Source organism: Gouania willdenowi, chromosome 13 (assembly GCF_900634775.1).
Source record: "Gouania willdenowi chromosome 13, fGouWil2.1, whole genome shotgun sequence".
Lineage (NCBI taxonomy): Eukaryota > Metazoa > Chordata > Actinopteri > Blenniiformes > Gobiesocidae > Gouania > Gouania willdenowi.
Window position 1 is genome coordinate 3,797,256 of NC_041056.1, and position 19,271 is coordinate 3,816,526.

The window sequence follows — 19,271 nt, forward strand, 5'->3', positions numbered from 1 at the left end:
AGTTGAAATTTTGAAAATGACCTCAAAATACAATATCATGATAAAAGTCGAAGGTTTGCTAATGAAGTAAAATCTACGGAAGCTGATGAGGGCCAATTCACCATACGACAACAAACAGCAGATTGTGGCCGTCTACAAAATGCCGTGTATCGATGAATGGGTTAAACAATACTTTAAAGTTGGGTTTAATAACAAAGAGATTATTTCTCTTTTTACTCATAAACACGGCATTGTTTCTCTTTAAGGACTTTGAAGAGATATTGGCCAAAAATGTCTGTTCTGTTCGGATCAGAAAGAAAAACTAGTGAAGTTTAAAAGAGGTGGAACATTCAGTCCGTCTGTGGCTATAGAGCTACAGACACACATTAGGGCCAGTTTTAATGGAGACTATTGTTGTACATGGTGAATTGGCCCTAGTCAGCTTTCGTAGATTTGACTTTATTAACAAACTGACTTTTATCACAGTATTGTATTGAGTTTTTTTCAACATTATATTTTAACTTTATTCTCAAAATTTCAACTTCAATCTCGACATTTTGACTTTATTCCGTATTTGTTCAAATGTATTTTCTCCATCAAATTTGGCCCTAACCCGCTTCCGTAGTTCTTTAACAGAAGTATTTATGAAAACTTAACATTGTATCCCCAATGCTGAAAAAGTGGGGAGGAATAATAAAGTCGTGTTGTTTTTATGATAAAGGTGTTTCTTCTACTCTCTCCTTTGAACATGCAACTCATTTCAGTTTAGGGGCCAAATACAGATCTCAAGTGGGCCACAGATTTCATGCAAAAAATTTCAACAAATATTGTGCCAGAGTTTGCACTTCTACGGAAACATAAAATACAAAATGTGTTAAAAACTGACCATATCCAAGCAATAAGTGACAGATATTACTCACAACAGGATCTTCAGTTTAAATTTCCTAGATTTTGTGACCAATTTCTATTTAATTAGGGCAAATATTATGTAATAATTTGAGGAAAATGGAAGGATTTTCAAAGAATTTTGAGTTTTTCAACAGTTTAACACTATAAATGACTGCAATCGTGCAATATAATCAGCAGGAGTGTTGGGGTTCATTTACACAATGATTTATGTTTTCTTTGTAAATTTTACTTCTTCCTGCAGGCCAAATTGGATGCTCCAAAGGGCCGGATTTGGCCCCCGGGCCATGAGTTTGACACAGTGATGTAAGAAAACAAGCTTGTTAGATTTATAAATAAAGTTTGTCTTATTTGTTTTCTTTGACACTTTTTTTGTTTGTTTTTAAATTCGGTTCACTGCAGTAAAATATTGCTGTAAATGTGCCTGCCAGACAAACTCGGGGGCTGAATTTCTCACCGCTGCTACTCATCGGTTTTTTCCGTGAATTTGTACGAGCACGTGCCGTCATATTCGGAAAGACCCGCCCCTGCTTTCTTTAGGGGAGACAAGCGGCCATTTTAAGTGTATCAGTCGTCATCTCACCTTGCAACAGTAGGACGGAGAGCGTCAGGACTCACTTTCATCAAACTACTGTAGTGGATAGTTGGCTTTCTATGACGTGAATCTCTTCCTAAACCAAAAACAAGTTGACTGTAGCGAAGTGAGGCATAAGCCAGAGTCTGCAGAGTGTCGACAGTTGTCATTTTTGCACCTTCATGTAGAGCTAGAGGGAAATGGCTGTGGAAAGCATGACTGTGAATCCTAACTCCCCACCGTCCAACCACGAACACAACAGTCTCCTGACTGACGAAAGGTCGAGTAATTCTACAATCATGTTTAAATGACAATATTTAACTGTCCTGGGCTTTTACACAGAAAGTCCGGGGTTTGTTTTTCCTTTTTTTTTTTTTTTCCTCTTTCCTGTCAAAGGGATTAAACTCGTCTTTTCTGGAAAACAAGTGCGGAGGTAACGATCACCATGTTGACACGCCAGCTGGGAATCCCAAACGCCCGCTTGGATAACATTTTTTTGGGGTTTTTAACGCCTCGGTCACGGCAACCGAGTCGTTACCGAAAACCGTCGAATCAACTCGTCGGTTTCACCGTAACCTAAACCCTTGCTTAGCATCCGTTAACTAGTCCTCCACCGCTCAGGGAAGATTAGTAACTGTGGTTAAACTATCGATTAATTTTTTCAACAGAAAATCCGCCTTTTAAAACCATACTGTAGGTGTTTAGACGTAAAAATAGCACCATTAGCTCATAAGCTAATGCTACCGATGAGGCCGAGTTAGCCGCATTAGCCTCACTGGCACAGGCTAATAGCGTTATCTGGGGCTTCAGGCCCAATTTTTCAATATTAACCTGGTAGCGAACGCAACCAACGGACTCAGACATACCGATTAATACCCCAGCAAGCCCTACATATCATTAAACGTGAGCTGTTTTTGCTAATTTTGTGTTTAACTCGAATTCTTAGCGTCAGGAAGTAAGCTAACACGGATACGCTAAAGGCCCGAGTTTCGGCCAAACTAGGTACGTCATCTTTAAAAAGATAACAGAAGTCCGATGTAGGCCAAGATAGCATTAAACAGTTCTACTGGAAAACATTTGTAACCAGGTAAAAACTGTTAATTATTGAATATAATATAAGCCATAATTTAGATTGTTTGTTAAACTTGTTTTTTTTTTAAAAACTAACAATGTTGAAACTTTTGATTCCCTAGTTGTTACACTTCCTGATGTAAACAACTGTGTATAATTTTTTTTTTTTTTATATTAAAGTGTAAACAGTTGTAAATATTTAACTCTAGTTACATAGTGATATACATAATTATTGTTTCATTTTATTTTTTAATCACCTAGCAGACAGCATTTGAGGCTCTTTGGACTAAATTAGGCCAATAGCTTTGAGTTTCACGCCCTGTCAGCTAACAAATATTAATGTTGATTGAAACATAATAGTATCAATAAACTCAGTTACAAATTAACTGATTAATATTTTCCTGCAAGCTTTGAGTTTGATAATTGTGTAAAATATGATTTTTATTTATTTTTTGTTTTTTACACATAGAACACAAAATATTAATGACATGTTTACCTAATTGCTGTTATGAGTTAACCACTTATTATCCAAAGAATCCACTCCCAAAATCAACATGTTGGCCTAAATAAATCCTAAAAATGTGGGTTGGCAAATAACTCCTTTCATTTGTAAGTGAAGCTCTCTTGATTCAACAAATTCAATATTAGGCAAGTAAATTGAATAGACTTGTTAGTCATAGAAAATGCTTTAAAATAAAACTTTAGGCTAAAGTTTACTCCAAGGTGGGTAGTTTTAATAATTTCAAAGAGTTTTTGTAGTTGCTATAGTTCCTTTGCTTAGCTTTCCTACTTGTATTTTTAAAATTATTGCACCAACGTTGCTTTAAATTTACCTTTAATTTTTATGAAAATTCTGTTTTTTGGTTTTGTTTTTACAAAGTTTGATATGTCACTATAATTGTGCGGATTGTTGTTTTTTTTCTAACACGTGGCCTTAAGTGTCACAAACACCCACAAGTACACCCCCCTCCCCTCAAAATGTCCAAAACGTCTGCAAAGCATCCCTGAATTGTTCAATGTCAAACACAACGTTCCCTTTCCCAGTATCACCTTTCCCAGTTAGCAAGGTTAGTCTCTCCACCAGTTTTCCCTGGAAATTTTAGGGGAAAAAATTGTTTTGAACAGTTTTGTTTGCCTTATGCGAAGAAATCCAGTCACAGTGAGTATTCCCACTTTATTCATGGCCCTCTGCTTTAAAAACAATCCAGCTCTGGGCTTCACTGTGCTAATAATATATATATGGCAGTTGTACTTTTGGATCGCTCAATTTAAACGACCTGAATGGGGATGATCCTTTGCTGGGTGCTCAGATTTTGTCACCATTGTTTGAAGACATTTATAGCATGATTATGTATTTATTTGCTTGCTGATCATAGAATGTGCAGTAGAGATATAATTTAAGGAACTTGGTCATTAGTTGTCTTAAAGCAGAATGGTTTTTGAAAGATAAATTGTTTTTTTATTCTCTTGTTTGATTTCTTAATTTGTTTGGATAGTGTTTGCTTTGAAATTGGTACTTGTTTTGTTGTCCATATCCTCGGGGTGGTCTTTGTTGAATCCTGTATTTTCAATAAGGTGCTGCTAATCCTTGAGCTGTGGTGTCCAGTCTTGGTGTCTGTATTATCTGCTCAAAGATGTAAAAACAACAAAATAACTTCCATACGAGGTAGTTGTTATCCCTCCCTTTTTTGTCAACCAATGTACCATGTGTGTGGCTCTGAGCTGAAAGAGGGGTGACAATCTAAGGGTGTTTTCACACTGGACAGGACAACTGATAATCTATCACCTTGTCACCACTGTTTTCACAAATGTGGCCTAAAATCTTTGAAACATCCTTATTAGAAGATCCATGTCTAACAAAACACATTATTTTGCACCATATTTCTTTTTATTAACTTATAAAATTGGGACTATTATACCATTTTAATGCCTGTGTTCCGCCATCTTGAAATGATGTGATTGATGATGTCATATGGCCCCACTGCCTGTAAACATCCTATTGTTTTCTATTGGGGTGAAGCGTTCAGCCTGCTTTTTAGATCATTTAGCAGCTTTTTCAGTCAAAATGACAACGTGTGCTGCTTCTGGTTGCTCAAAATAATCAGGAAAAGTTAAAGATGTCGATGTAAACCTCTTTTGTTTACAGGGAAAGGATAAACACTGAGGTTGGACCTCTTTTCTAAAACAAGAAACTTGACTCGACTCTTTAAAGATTGTCTTTTTAATGCTTTGACTGGTTAAATAAGTGACATTTAGCTGTTGAATGTTGAGCTTTATAAATGTTCCCTGTAGACGAACTTTGTCCCTTCGTTGAAAACGTTTGGCACGTTTTATTATTCCGCTCTGCCTGTAACGTGGTTCAGAGCTGCTGACACAGCACACAGTTGTTTTCCCAGCTCACTGTGGGCTCTCACACACACACACACACACACACACACACACACACACACACACACACACACACACACACACACACACACACACACACACACACACACACACACACACACACACACACACACAGCTGAGCCTCTCCCTGCTGCTGCTGATGAGTTAGCTTAGATCAAGTGTTGAGGTTTAGTCAAACCAGATTCATTAGTCACTATGTGACTCTTAAACGCGTATGTTGGTTTTCTTCGTCTCCCTTTGTGTTCTCTACAATCCGCCTGAGGAAAGCTGTTCTATGATTGGACAGAAATCTGTTGTAGGTGTGCTGTGCTGTTACTCACCTGCCCGATGTGAGCGCACGCTGAATAAACGGCGTGATCCTACACTCATATCGCTATATTTTTTCTCAAAATGGCGATGATATAAATCTCAATATTTTTAATTCAAACGAAGTCAGACCAGAAAAGCAATTCAGGATTAAATTTGCTGATGCAACATGTCACACATGAACATTAATTAACAAACAGTTGCACAAAATGTGCCACTTTTGGCTTTTTCCGTCTCTACAGGACAGCACGTGTGAGTGAGTTCTGTAGTGTGGCTTGTTTAGGGAAAGGTGTCGTTAGGACGCACTCAGAATTCCATCTAACTGTGTCTTTCATGCTGTCCTGAGAAGTAGAGAAAGCAGCGACTCCTAAAACAAGTGTTTTAAAACAAAATAAACTATAAAAAATATCTATATATCAATATATATATATTGATATAGGCAATATTGTAATTTTCTATATCGCCAAAATAGAAAACAACGCATCTTGAATCTCGATATATCACCCCGCCATATGACACACGCAGTCCTCAAAACGACTGTCAGACATCCTAAAATCTTCTATAAAACCTAATATTTTTTGTCATCCCAGAAAACTGATGGAAACTACAGAATAAACTACGACAGTCATCCTCACTAAAATGTCTGGGAGGTATATCACACATATTCTTCCATAGTTTTATGATTTGTGTCCGAGACTTTGGCCAACTGTAAAGTTTTTAAAGTGCTTTATGATTAAAGCTGGTATGGTATGTTTTGGTGTATTTATCATGTTTTCTCTGGTGGGTAAAAGTGTCGCAAGTCTATAAAAGACAGAGTTCTCTTGTAAAGCACAAAATTTGGTGCGATTCAAGTCGACTGTATCATCTTTCAAAGCATTGAAAAATAGGTATTTACAAGATTTTACTTAACTAAATCTAATTAGCATTGTTGGAAGAATTTTTGGGAAGTTTTGTTTGTTAGCAAATAAGGAAAAAACTGCTGAAGTGAACGGAGTGAATAAATGTTTTTAAAGCAACGATTGTGTTTATAAAGGACTGGAAGTTTGATACCTGGGATTAAAAAAAATATATGATTATTGTTTGTGCTGCAAAAACAACTTTTTTTTATTTGTAACTTTTTTCCAAAATAAATCAAAATTTAGTTTTATTTATTTATTTTTTATGCATGTTTTATTATTGCAATTAAATAAATGAATTAATTTTATTGCATAATTGTGACCATCACTATAGGAAGAGTAAGAAATACTTTATTAAAAGGACGATATAAAAAGAGAGGGCAGTGTTACACCTAGGTGAGAGGGATGGGAACGAGGAAGAGGGAGTCAGGGTAGGACAGTGGAAGGGATGCGGAAGAGTCGACTATTTTAAGATGGTATTGCAATGTGATGTGATTTTGTTTTTTAAAATGTACCTTCAAAATAAGAGGGTTGTTTTCTGTTTTTGGCCTGTTTTTTCCATCAACCGAATTTCTAGAACATCAAAAATACGCATCAACTCATTTGTTTCCTGCAGAATAGTTTGTGTTATTAATGTTTTATACTTCATCCGTTTTCAGACTTTATCAAAGTTATTGTTCCTTGTATTTAAATGTTCCTCCATCCTTGTTTCTAACTCACAGACCAGAGGATGGAGAGCTGGAGGAGGGCGAGCTGGAGGATGATGGCGGAGAAACGGAGACGGATAAGACTGCAGGAGGAGCTTCTGCTGCAGATGGAGGTGAAGGTGGTGAAGCTGAGGCTGAAACAGGTGGAGGAGGTGACGCGGCGGGGGGCGAGGTGACGGCCGAGAAGCAACGGAGGAGCAAAGAGCGCCACGGCAGCAGCGAATCAGACGAGGAGCGAGCTCACCGCCGCAAGAGGAAGAGGAAGAAAGAGCGTGAGAGAGAGAAGAGGAAGGCCAAGAAAAAACGCAAATCCAAACATAAGGTAGGACGTCTGAGTGACCAAACACGTCTCAGTCGTTTATGATTCTCAAAGTTCAAACCTTTCTCCAGCGTCACGCCTCATCAGACGATGACCACTCGGACTTCAGCGATGATTCTGACTACAGTCCAAGTGAGAAGAGGAAGTACAGAGACTACAGTCCTCAGTACGGATCCTCGGTGAGTAACCGCTCTACAATGGGTCCTGCTAATGTGCATTTTGATTATTATTTTCAGCAACTTTTTAACCTTTTATTTATTTACAAGTATGTGTGTGGAATGTATGGCACACACTGTATGCTACTGGGCACATGAATTTACCCTTCTAGGGATGAATAAATCATCTATCTATCTATCTATCTATCTATCTATCTATCTATCTATCTATCTATCTATCTATCTATCTATCTATCTATCTATCTATCTATCTATCTATCTATCTATCTATCTTTCAATGTTAATGGTTGCAACGCGCCATTAACCAACCAACAAACAAATGTTATTTAACCTTGGGATCATGACCCCATTTGGGGTCGCCTGGAATTTAGTTTGGGTCGCCTGAAATGTCTAGTAATTAAAAAAAAAATGTTACTGATTATTATTTTTGTAATTATTCTTTTCAAAATGAAAACGCAACACAAAATCTTTAACAACTGTATTCTATATTTTCATTTTCTGAAATATAGTAATATATATATATATATATATAGAATATAATAAATAATATAATAGGCACTGAGGCACTCCTCAGTCACTAGCAGCAGAAATATGTTATGACTCAGGTTTTAACTTGCTTGTGCCTTTTACTGTTGTGCCTTTTAGTCGCTACCGTACTTTTAACACTTGTTTTTATTTATTACTATTTATGACCACATATTTTTTTTAGAGCATTTTAATATTTCTGACGTAGGCTAATTGACTGCTGCCAGCAACATTTTGTTGTATTGTTTTCAGTGCAATGACAAAAAAGCTTCTATATTAATATAAATATTGATATGATGAAATTAACTCTGTGTTTGTAACACACACAGTATAACAAACATGATTAAAAACAAATTATAGAACGAAGAAAAAATCTTTGGGGTCGCCAGAAATTTCTGATATTAAAATGGGGTCTCGATCCAAAAAATGATCAGTCTGATAACGGCAAGTTGCGTCTACCCTTCCTGTACGATACCATTCAAGAATTAAGCACAAAGAGTTACACTGAGCAGTGAAATAAATAAAATAAGTACACAAGAATCATTCTATGTAATTTCTACACATTTTCAGGACATCCCACGCACATTTCTATCAATTGAAAATTTCAGGATTTGGAATTAATGGAAGATATTGGAAGATGAAAATGGAAGGAAAATAAGGAAGCACAAAAATATCGACACATACCCCCCTCACTGAATTGACTATATCTCAAAAAGTATTAATTCAAGCAAACCAAAAATGTACATTGTGCCTATTTAATAATTACAGAACAATTGGTAAAACATTTCTGAGCTTTTTTTTAAATCACATGGAATGACCCACAATAAGTTAAAATGATAAAATAAAACCAGGTAAGCAAAATAAAGATGAATAACTTTGTTGGAATCGATCACCAGGCACAATGGTGGATTTGCAAATGTAAAAAGTTAAGATCAAATAATCATAACCCAGTGAAGATAAGCAATAACTAGACCTGATAACGTAACCACGGCCCATTCCCCTTTGACCTTGCTCAGCCAGCGTTGCTACATGCTAAGCTAACCTTATCGGTCTGTCTCCAGTCCCACAGCGGCTACGGAGGCGCCAAGAAAAGCAGCTACATGAAGGGGGAAAAACAAGGCTACGGAGGCTACGACGACTATGAGGAAGACTTCTACGAGGGCGAGGAGGAGGAGGAAATGGGTGAGGAAGACTACGACGACTTCACCAAGGAACTCAACCAGTACCGCAAGGCCAAGGAGGGAGGGAGCCGCGGAGGGCGGGGTGAGTCCGGCATCTGAAGCTGACTTTGTGCTCAGACTGGATCCTGGACTGGATACATTTAATGTACACACGTAAAGACTAGCTACAGAAAAGCAGAACAACATTTATTCATCCAGAAATTGAACTTATTTTACCCCTAACTTCTTAGATTCTAAGTTTCTTCTAGTGGCTTCTTCATTTTCAAATGCCATTCAAATGATACTGGCTTCAAAAAGCAACTCCTTAGCTTAACTGGTGGAATTTCTCCGATAGAGCAAATATTAGCAGAGATGCGTTCTTTCAAATTAACATGTGCCCGAGATACGTTCAGGGTCCCTGGGAAACCTGGACATTTTCACGAGTTTAAAATCCGGCCGGACGGTCCAGACAAGACGTGAAAAGAGGACATGTCAGGGTAAAACCGGACGTGTGGTCACCCTATTGTAGTGAGTTTCAAACATCTTTCTTGTGTCCCGTCAGGGATGAGAGGACGCCTTAAGGTCATGAGAGGCCGCGGAGGAATCAGAGGCAGCCGACGAGGAAGAGGAGGGATGAGAGGAAGAGGTGGGCGAGGGGCAAAAATGGGCGGAGATGACGATGGAGACGGATACGGACACGAGATGGAGGTGAGAGTCCTGATGTAGAGCTTTGATGTAGATAAACCAGTTAACCCACCATTAACATCTGTGTGTGTGCTAACAGGTGAAGCTCGTACACACACACACACACACACACACACACACACACACATTAAAATGCAATAATAATATTGAAGCAGTAACACTTAAAAACTGAGTTAGATTGAAATTTATGTTAAAAATGGCAAAACCAAAACTCAGTGAAAGTGTGATGGTCAGCAGTTTGTTTATCTCAGATCAACTCCCCGCCCCAGGTCCGATAAGCGTGCCCCACATGCGCGCCGTCACTCCGCTGGTGCGCTGAACGCTTACTCCCAGTATCCGGTTAATTCCAATAAATAATTCCCATGAAAGGTTTAGATTTTTGCATATTCGCTTAATTACCAGTGGAAATTTATCGTAAATTTTTAGCTCTTTTGCGCATCATTTACCTAATTATTGCTCCTTTTTTCTTCCAGTATGGAGAAGACGATTACATGGAAGAAGATGATTATGACGAATACTCAAAGGAGCTCACTCATTACAGAAGGTCCAAGGACAGAGGCAGAGGTTTGATTATTTTCCTTTATTTTGAAATTCAGTCCTTATTGTGTAGCTTTAATCATGGTTAACTGTTGTGTATTCTGCCTCAGGGATGCGAGGACTTCGTGGTCGGGGGCGAGGTAGAGGACGGGGGATGATCCGAGGAATGAGAGGCAGGATGCGCGGAAGAGGAAGAGGAGACATGGGCAATGACGACGACCACAGTCCTGACATGGACAACGGGGTGAGAACTCAGCTCTGCTCTGTGCTGAGCATAACACCAGCTCGCAATCATTAAGAAGTGACCTCATGTTTGTCTGCTGGATGTTTCAGGACGGGGGGGCAGGCGATGGCCCTCCGAGGAGGAGTGACAAATACTCGGATAAGAAAGGAAAAGCCATCTGCAAGTACTACATCGAGGGTCGATGCACCTGGGTGAGACTATCAACTGATACGTTTTGTTTTCGCATCTCAGTTTTCAGTCTTTCAATCAATTTGCCAAAGAAAAAAGTGTATTGATATGTATACCAGGGTTGGGGTCAATTACAATTACAGTGATGAGCATTTTTTTCCATTTAAAATTACAATGATTATTTTTCCCCGAAAGTTAAGTAAAATTATGTTCTCAATTACTAAAGATTTAATTCAATTATTCACAATTACTCCTTTAATAAATAACCTCATAAAAGTTAACTTTCCTCTTGTGTTAGCTTTCTGTTAGCATCTCTAAAGTGATGGGTCAGTTTTGACCCATGTCTTAAACCATCTGTAAAATACACAAAAAATATTACAGTATCATCCAATTTGTTTCATATCTCTTGGTTACCTTGTTAGGCTTCCTAATCAATGAAAATATTGGTATTAATATTTTTGGTGTGGGCGTCTGAGCCTTTTTTTCTGTCAGTATATACCTAGATTATTTTTTAATGGTTTAATGATCCTCAAAGGAACTGACAGGTAAACTTCATATGAAACATATGTAATAATTGTTCACTACATAGGCCGATGTGTAAGCCATAGAGCTGTAACATAGTTCCACAGTTTTCTGTTTAATTAAATTGTAAATGACAATTGTTAAAGAATTTCCATGCCAATTACAATTACAAAGGCAATTATCTGAACTCAATTACAATTACAATAGCAGGAAAAAATGTTTTTGGCATTTAGTTACTCTTTAACTGTTACCTTTGCTTAAATAAAGTAATCACATTTTCCCTGGTCAAATCCAGTGCCATCTTCCAATAACAGAAATACATCTGCTCACTTCTTTTTGGGTTTTTGGCCCAAAACAAATATACAATCATCTACTCTGCTCATATTTACATTCATTCATCTTTGAACACAATCAGGAAGAGACTTTAACCTCGTCATGAATGTCATTTGCACGATTTCATTGGTAAATAAGCCTGAAAACACACAATTTTACAATAAGAGTCTTATTCAAGCTGGTGAACAACATAGAATAAACCCACTCAACTTTAAAAGTACGATAACAAACTCTGACCTTCGAGCCTAAAGGTAAGATCTGAGTAGTATGAGGTCGTAATTGCCTGTTTCTGCCACCAGGGGGAGCACTGCAACTTCAGCCACGACATCGAGCTGCCCAAGAAGAAGGAGCTGTGCAAGTTCTACATCACTGGATACTGCGCCCGGGCCGACCACTGTCCCTACATGCATGATATCCTTCATCCGACGGCTTCTGGTTTCCATCACAGCATTTTCATGTATTTGTTTACATTTTTAAATGAATAATTGTCACTTTAAGACACGCAGCGTTTCATGAGTATTCCTCCTTGACTCCGCTGCTCTACGTGAGTTCCCCTGTAAGCTTTTCCACACCACCGGAAACTGTGTCAACGAGGATGAGTGCATGTTCTCCCACGACAATCTCAACGACGACACGCAGGAGCTGCTCAACAAGGTGGGATCCTCCAAACAATCCTCACATAACGTTACAGAAAGTTACACTAATGTCACATTGTTACACTAATGTTACAGAAAGTTACACTGTCACAAACTATTGTTACAGAAAGTTACACTAATGTTACAGAAAGTTACACTAATGTTACAGAAAGTTACACTATTGTTACAGAAAGTTACACTAATGTTACATAACATTACACTGTTACGTTACACTAATGTTATGTTTTGAAAATGACCGATTATTGGATTGGTTGTAAATATCCATGTTGGTGCATGATGTGTATTTAAGTATGATATTTAAATCATAATAATATTTATGATATTTAAAGTCGTAATCCTTTCACTGAGACTGTGTGTGTTTCTGGTCTCGTAGATGCTCGCTGAGGACGCTGAGGCCGGAGCGGAGGATGAGAAGGAGGTGGAGGAGCTGAAAAAGCAGGGGATCAACCCGCTCCCCAAACCCCCTCCAGGAGTGGGCCTCCTCCCCACCCCTCCCCGGCCCGGCCCCATCGACTCCACCCAAGGAGCCGCTGACTTCTGCTCTCCTCCTCCTGTGGACTTCGGTCCTCCTCCTGCTCCCAATCAGAGCAGCGGAGGTCCAGGACCTGGTCAGAACCCTGGAAGTGGACCTCCCTGCCCACCTTCTTCCAGTCCTGATGGAAGTCCTTACCAAAGCGGACCACCCAACCCAGGCGGGCCTCCTCCAGCTCCCCCTGCTCACATGGGGCCTCCCCCTCCTGTAGGTGCAGGCGGGGGCTGCATGGGGAAGAAGATCCCGTCGTTGTTTGAGATCAAAGTTCAGCCGACTGGACAGCTGGCTCAGAAACTGGCCGTCAGCAGGTAGGAGACGCAGAGACAGATCCAACCAGGGTTGGGGTCAAGGACATTTTCCCATTGCAATTGCATCTTCAATTATCCATGTTCAATTACGACTCCAGTATGATTATGGTGACTGGAAATTTTTCCAATTACGATTCAAATTACAATTATAATTTTCCCTTGAAAGTCAATTATCGTTTTTCTCGATTGTTATTTTTGTAATCGTTGAGTGTAATAATTTAAATCGTATTTTATTTCTGATTAATTGCACAGCCTTATTTTCTGTTAGCATCTCATATGATAACGGGTCAGTCAATTATTTATCATCCAATTTGTTTTGCATCTCCTGGTTACTTTAGGCTTCCTTGTCCATGAAAATATTGGTTTTAATTTTTCTGGTGTGAGCGTATGAGTCTTTATCCTGTCAGTATAGCCCTCGATTTGATCCTCAAGAGAACTGACAGGTTAACTTCATATGAAACATATTTTATTAATTGGTAACTACATATGTGTGAGCCATAGAACTGTAACATGGTTCCCCATTTTTGCGTTTAATGAAATTGTAAATGACAGTTTTTATAGAATTTTCATGCCAATTATAATTCAATTATGATTATAACAGCAACGTGGTTTTCCAGTTACAATTAAATTATAATTATATCATAATTATAATTAATTATCAAATATGCAAGTACAATTATAATTGACCCCAACGCTGGATCCAACATTCAATGTTCCTGGCTTCAGAAACCAACTCCTGTGTCTCTTTTCTCTCAGGACTCAGACTCCCTCTGGAGCCCAAAGTCAAACAGCACCTGCTGGACCTCCAGGTGCCCCCCCGCCCCATTTCTCAGCCCCCCCGGGCATGATTCCTCCTGACATGGGTCCGGGCGGGCCGCCTATGATGGGCAAGTTTGGACCCGGCGATGGATCGATGCCTCCTGGCGGTCCTCAGGGTGGAGGAAACTTCTTCAACACCTTCTATAACCAGCAGGAGGAGGGAACGATGGAGGGCGTGGAGGAAGAAGGTGAGAAATAACACCGTGTCAGTGTTAGTGTGCTGGGCACAGGAGCACAAACATCTGGAAAGCTTCACCTCTGCTTTCATATCCAGGTGACGCCTTCCAGGGTTTCCCCAGCGGTGACGACAGAGGGGGGACGTTCCAGCCGGGCGGACAGGAAGTCCCGCCCAACGGAGCGCCGGCCCACCAGGGAGGGATCTCAGTGCCGGACTTCCTGCCTCCGGCGCAGCGCGTCTTGTTCATGAGGATCCAACAGAAGCAGCAGGAGGAAGAGGAGAGGAGGAGGAAGGCTGAAGGAGGATCAGAGAGAAGCAAAGAAACTGAAGGTATGGATGAGAAGAAACAGCTGTGAAGTCATGTGACCTTCATTCAACATGCATTTCCTTTAAACAGTGGCAGTGAAAAAAACATAAAAACCAGCAAAAATCAACATTTATAATAAAGACAAAAAACGTAATTTTAACATGTCAGGTTTGCATTTTTTCCTAAAAACTGCTGACAAATCCTTTCCAGGTTGTAACAACATGAGCTTTTATCTAACACAGTTACAGATGCTATCTGTGCTAACTTTATTTACAAAATCTCACTTCTGCGCTATGTAGATGAAAATAACCGCTCCACTCTTCTATTAAGTTGGACCTCTGACTTTCTGTTATATTTGTAAACAGCACAAAAATGACAGAATTCTCTTTCTGAAATGGCAGTATCGTTTTTATTATTATTATTGATATTTCTGTATAACAGGTTGCTGAATATCTAGCAATGTAAGTCGTGTATTAAATCATGAATTACGCATGAGATTTTGCACATTTTTGACATTTCCTTGTCTTTGCTACATTTTCAACCATCCTTTTTTGGGGTCGTGTAGGTCAAAGAGCTCGCGAGACTTGTTTTAGATATTATGGAATATTAATTTATTAAATCTAAATATGACATGTGAAATCACACAGACACACATAATAACAGTCTATGATGAATAAAAACAATGGACTTCAGGTGAAATCAGAGTTTGTTTTTAGAATCAATAAATGTCATGTGCTTGCCCTCTGCAGGCGACTCAGGAAACTGGTACAGCAGTGATGAAGAGGAGGGAGGAAGCAGCGTGACCTCCATCCTGAAGACGCTCCGTCAGCAGACCCAGAAACCTGAAGGTCCCAGCGACCCTCGCCTCCTCAAGGCTCCGCCCACTGGCGCTCCCGCTCGCCCCGCTGACCCCCGCCTGGCTCGTGACCCCCGCCTGGCCCGATCCACGGAATCTGACTCCACGGCTGCCTCCACGTCCTCCTCCGGACCCCCCGCTGACCCCCGGTTAGCCAGGCTAGCGTCACCATCGGGGAGCTCCACCCTCGCAGCGCCCAAACCGGAGCCTCCGCTGGTTTACAAACCGCCCCCGCTGACTGTCCCGGCCGAGGAGGAGGAGCCTGAGCGGGTTCTCCGGGAAAAGCCAGTGCCTATCCCTCTGGACCCTCTGATGGGGATGTCTTTGAGGGACCCCCGCTCCCAGCTGCAGCAGTTCAGCCACATTAAGAAGGACATTCTGCTCCACCTTCCTGTTTTCCACAAAACCATCACCTGGTCCCCTGAAGACCTGCTCCCCCTGCCCCTCCCCAAGCAGGACCTGCTCCCCCTACCCCCAGGGATCCCCCCCGTGTCCGCCCTCAACCCTCGCCTGTCCCGCGCCCAGCAGCAGCTCCACACCTCCTTCTCCCCTCCCACCCCAGCCCCCCCTGCCCATGACCCCCCTGCCCCCCCCTCGTCGTCCTCCTCCTCGTCCCTGCCCGACCTGGAGCTGCTGACCCGCATTCTGAAGACTGTGAACTCTGGCCCATCCCAAAGCCCGCCCCCCACCCCGCTCGCTCCCACTCCACCCCTCTCTGCAGCTGCCCCCCCCATAGAGAAGCCCGTGGACCCCCGTGTGTCCCGTAAACCCTCCGCGGACCCACGCCTGCAGCCGCAGAAGTCTGCGCTGAAGCAGCCGGCTGACTCCGCCCCTCCTGCTGCAGCCAGCTCGTCTCCACCCACTATCGCCCCATACGACCCACGGCTCCTCTCCTCGGGGGGTGCGGCCCGCGGCGGGGGGTCCGGGACAGCGGGTGGGGCCAGCGTGCTGAGCGGCATCAGCCTGTACGACCCTCGGACTGACAGCTCCGGCTCCGGCTCGCCAAACTCCGAGTCCAAAGCCGGCGACTCGTCCGGCGCCAAAACCAAGTCCAAAGAGCCGCTGTTCGTGCGTAAGTCGGCTCTGGACCAACCGGAGCCCGAGAAAAGCGGAGAGCCGGGCACCGACCGCTACAACAGCTACAACCGGCCCCGACCCAAACCCACGCCGTCCCCCAACGCCACCGTGGCAGAGTCGGAGCAGGCGGCGCCGGGGGTGCACAGCCTGCCCGTGTCCTCGCTGTACGGCCCGGTGAAGGCCAGCGGCACCGGGAGTCCGTTTGGAGGGAACAGCCCCGCACAGGCTGAGCAGGCGGCGGCGGCTGCAGCTGCAGCAGCGGCCGACGATAACGCCTCACTGAAGGACGTGTTTAAAGGGTTCGACCCCACGGCGTCGCCTTTCTGCCAGTAACTCAACTGGTTTTTACTTCTGGGACGCTGGTCAGTGCAAACACAGAAGAACAGACGTTTGTGAACGCCTCACAGTATTTCAGATCCAGAGTTTATCACAGAGCCTCCATTTTAAACACACTTATCATCACACAGAGTTTGAAGAGATATCACGTGCACACAGAGCCGTGCACAGGAAGGAGGAGGAAAGTCACACACATTTCTGTCTCATTTTTAAAAACCATGGATTTCTGAGATCTTCTAAAATCATTGAATCTCTAGTTTGAGAGATCCAATGTCCAATCTAGTCTGAAGGTTCTGCCTGAAAAATCTTTACAATTTAAAAGTTTCAAAATTCTATGATTTTACAGGTGGCATTCTCCCTATTTTTATACTCACCTTAAAAATGTGTTCATATTCAAATATTAAGGTGTGTAACATTTAAAATTATTGGATTTTCATTCAAGGTTTATTTTGGTTTCTGTCATAATCTTAAACACATTTTTTCTCAAATCCATTAATTTATTGTTTAGAAATTTAGTTTCCTTTTTTTTTTTAACCTATTTTCACACCTAAAACTTTCACCCTGCATTAAAAATCTTTCTCTAACCACAAACTTCTTCCAATATTTCTAGGACTTAATAATAAAAACAAATGTTTCCCTCTATATTTGAATTTTTATTCCCTGATGGGAAAGTTTTTTTTTTTTTTATTTGTCCCATTTTATAAAATAAACACATTTAAACTTTTTTTATTCCTCTAAAATAACAAACTAAACGTTTTTTCTCTCCTCGTGCTCGGCTCTACTGTATGTCATAAACGTAACGCTCTTTCTCTAAACATCCAGTTTAACAACAGTTATTCACACGCAGACTTTATATCTGATTATTTTGACTTGTTTGTGTTTTATTTTGAAAGTCTGCACACAGTTGGTTTGGCATCACTGCCTTTAATTCCGCTGCTTGTCGTCTTGTTTTTTTCTGCTGAAATCCCAAAATCTCTTTTGTTTATGTCATATAATATTTATTGCTTCCACGTGTGGGATCTGAACCCATTTCCTCCATCTACAGGAATAACTTTCAGCTCCATGTGAGGAGCTCCATGAAGAGGATCTTTTGAGCAGATTATGTGAACTATAGTTTCTGTTTTTTGTGCCGTGTTTTGCCGAAGGAAGATTTTTCCCGTTTATTTTGCGGTTTTTCGGCTCGGTTTGACAATCATGAGCTAGACTCGGACCTGTGGACGGGATAACTAAGTGTTCAGATGTTCAGGGTGTAAATAAGTATCCCATCCAGCACTGTGGGTTGCCAGGTTGGGTGTAGAATCAGCATCTTCACAGACGTGGGTCATTATATAACTTATTTTTTTATATTTTCGAGGCAGTCGTTGGTTTTCCTCCTCCTCCTTGTTGTTATTTTTGTACATTTGTATTTTTCTTTCACGTTGTAAATTCCAAACCATGTCGCTCATGCTTTCACAGGACTTTTCTAACCGTATACTGTAGACGAAGCTGTAAGTATTTAAATAAAATTGATAAATATTCAACCGTTACTAGTCTGACATTCATGTATTTTCATGTATTTTTGTGGGGGAAAAAAGTGACTAATGAATGGATTTTATCTGCATTTTTTTCTTTTGAGAAGTGGGTTTAAATTACTTGTTAAAATTATTTGTACATTTCAGATGATCAAATTTTAAGCATGCGATTTTATTGAAATGTAGATTGATCAAATATGAAAATCCTCCCTTTCAGGTTTTATTGATTAATCGTTGTCATCTACACATGTTTTGTTATTTTATTATTTAAAGTTATAACGCTGAATGACATAGTAATACTTTCAAAAATAAATTTTAAAGAAATGTATTACTTAATTAGATTTTCAGAGTTTAAACAAGTAACTTTTATTTATTATTATTACTTTTTTTTTAATCAAGCTACAATTTCTTCATATTTATTTTTTACTTTTAAGGTTTCCAATATCACTTTACATTACAGCCTGTCTGTAATAGTCATAAACACCAGGGGGCGCGCTTCTCTCCTTTGTTATTCTTGTTTCTTCTGGTTTGTTTATGAGTTCCACCCTAAAGCATCAACAGCTCTTATTGGTTTGTTTATCCACAGATTTGCTCTTTCCCACTCAGTCTGTTATCAGTCTGTAGTTTATTCTGTGAGAAGCTCTTAATAGAATAGAATAGATCTTTATTGTCTGTTCAAAAGAACAGACAATAAATCAAAAACAAATCAAAAAATAATCATAAAGGTGCTGATGAAGTGCTCAAAACCAAAGAGAAAGAGTCCACACACATTTCTCCCTCTTGCCTTTAACGGACTGCGTGATGCATTTTGTTCTGCAACTCTGGGCCCAAATTTACCGCGTAGTTCTGCAGACGTGACGTCAAATGACGCTGATGCACTCCGCCAGAAATAAAGAAGAAGAAGAAGATGTTGGCTTGGAGACTGAAAGAAGACTAGCACGTTGGACCAAAATACTGTTGGCACAGAAAGTCTTGCATTAAACGGTCACGTGAACGGCGAGTAAATAAATAACCGTCACAGTTGGAGTGCTGATCCGAACGCATTATTTTGTCTGAGTCCGACCTGAACCTGACATGCATTCAAATATTTATATCCGAGCCCGACCCGAACTTGACAGTTGTTAAAACCTTATTTTTTCCTCATACAAATGACA

General features: G+C 40.7%; 1 protein-coding gene across 2 annotated transcripts; it reads left to right on the forward strand.

Moving 5' to 3' along the window:
• The first annotated feature begins 1,437 nt into the window (after positions 1–1,437).
• zc3h4 (zinc finger CCCH-type containing 4) lies at positions 1,438–18,126 on the forward strand. 2 transcript variants are annotated; one of them, XM_028464438.1, is made up of 14 exons: positions 1,438–1,739; positions 6,864–7,170; positions 7,239–7,346; positions 8,930–9,131; positions 9,591–9,736; positions 10,207–10,297; positions 10,381–10,514; positions 10,604–10,705; positions 11,837–11,948; positions 12,082–12,191; positions 12,567–13,033; positions 13,790–14,040; positions 14,127–14,360; positions 15,087–18,126. In XM_028464438.1, exons 1-14 carry the CDS (start codon positions 1,660–1,662, stop codon positions 16,601–16,603), a joined length of 3,861 nt encoding a protein of 1,286 aa, XP_028320239.1. In that variant the 5' UTR covers positions 1,438–1,659; the 3' UTR covers positions 16,604–18,126. The 2 variants fall into 2 exon arrangements, with proteins under 2 accessions (XP_028320239.1, XP_028320240.1); XM_028464439.1 differs by having other exon boundaries at positions 8,930–9,050.
• Positions 18,127–19,271: the final 1,145 nt, after the last annotated feature.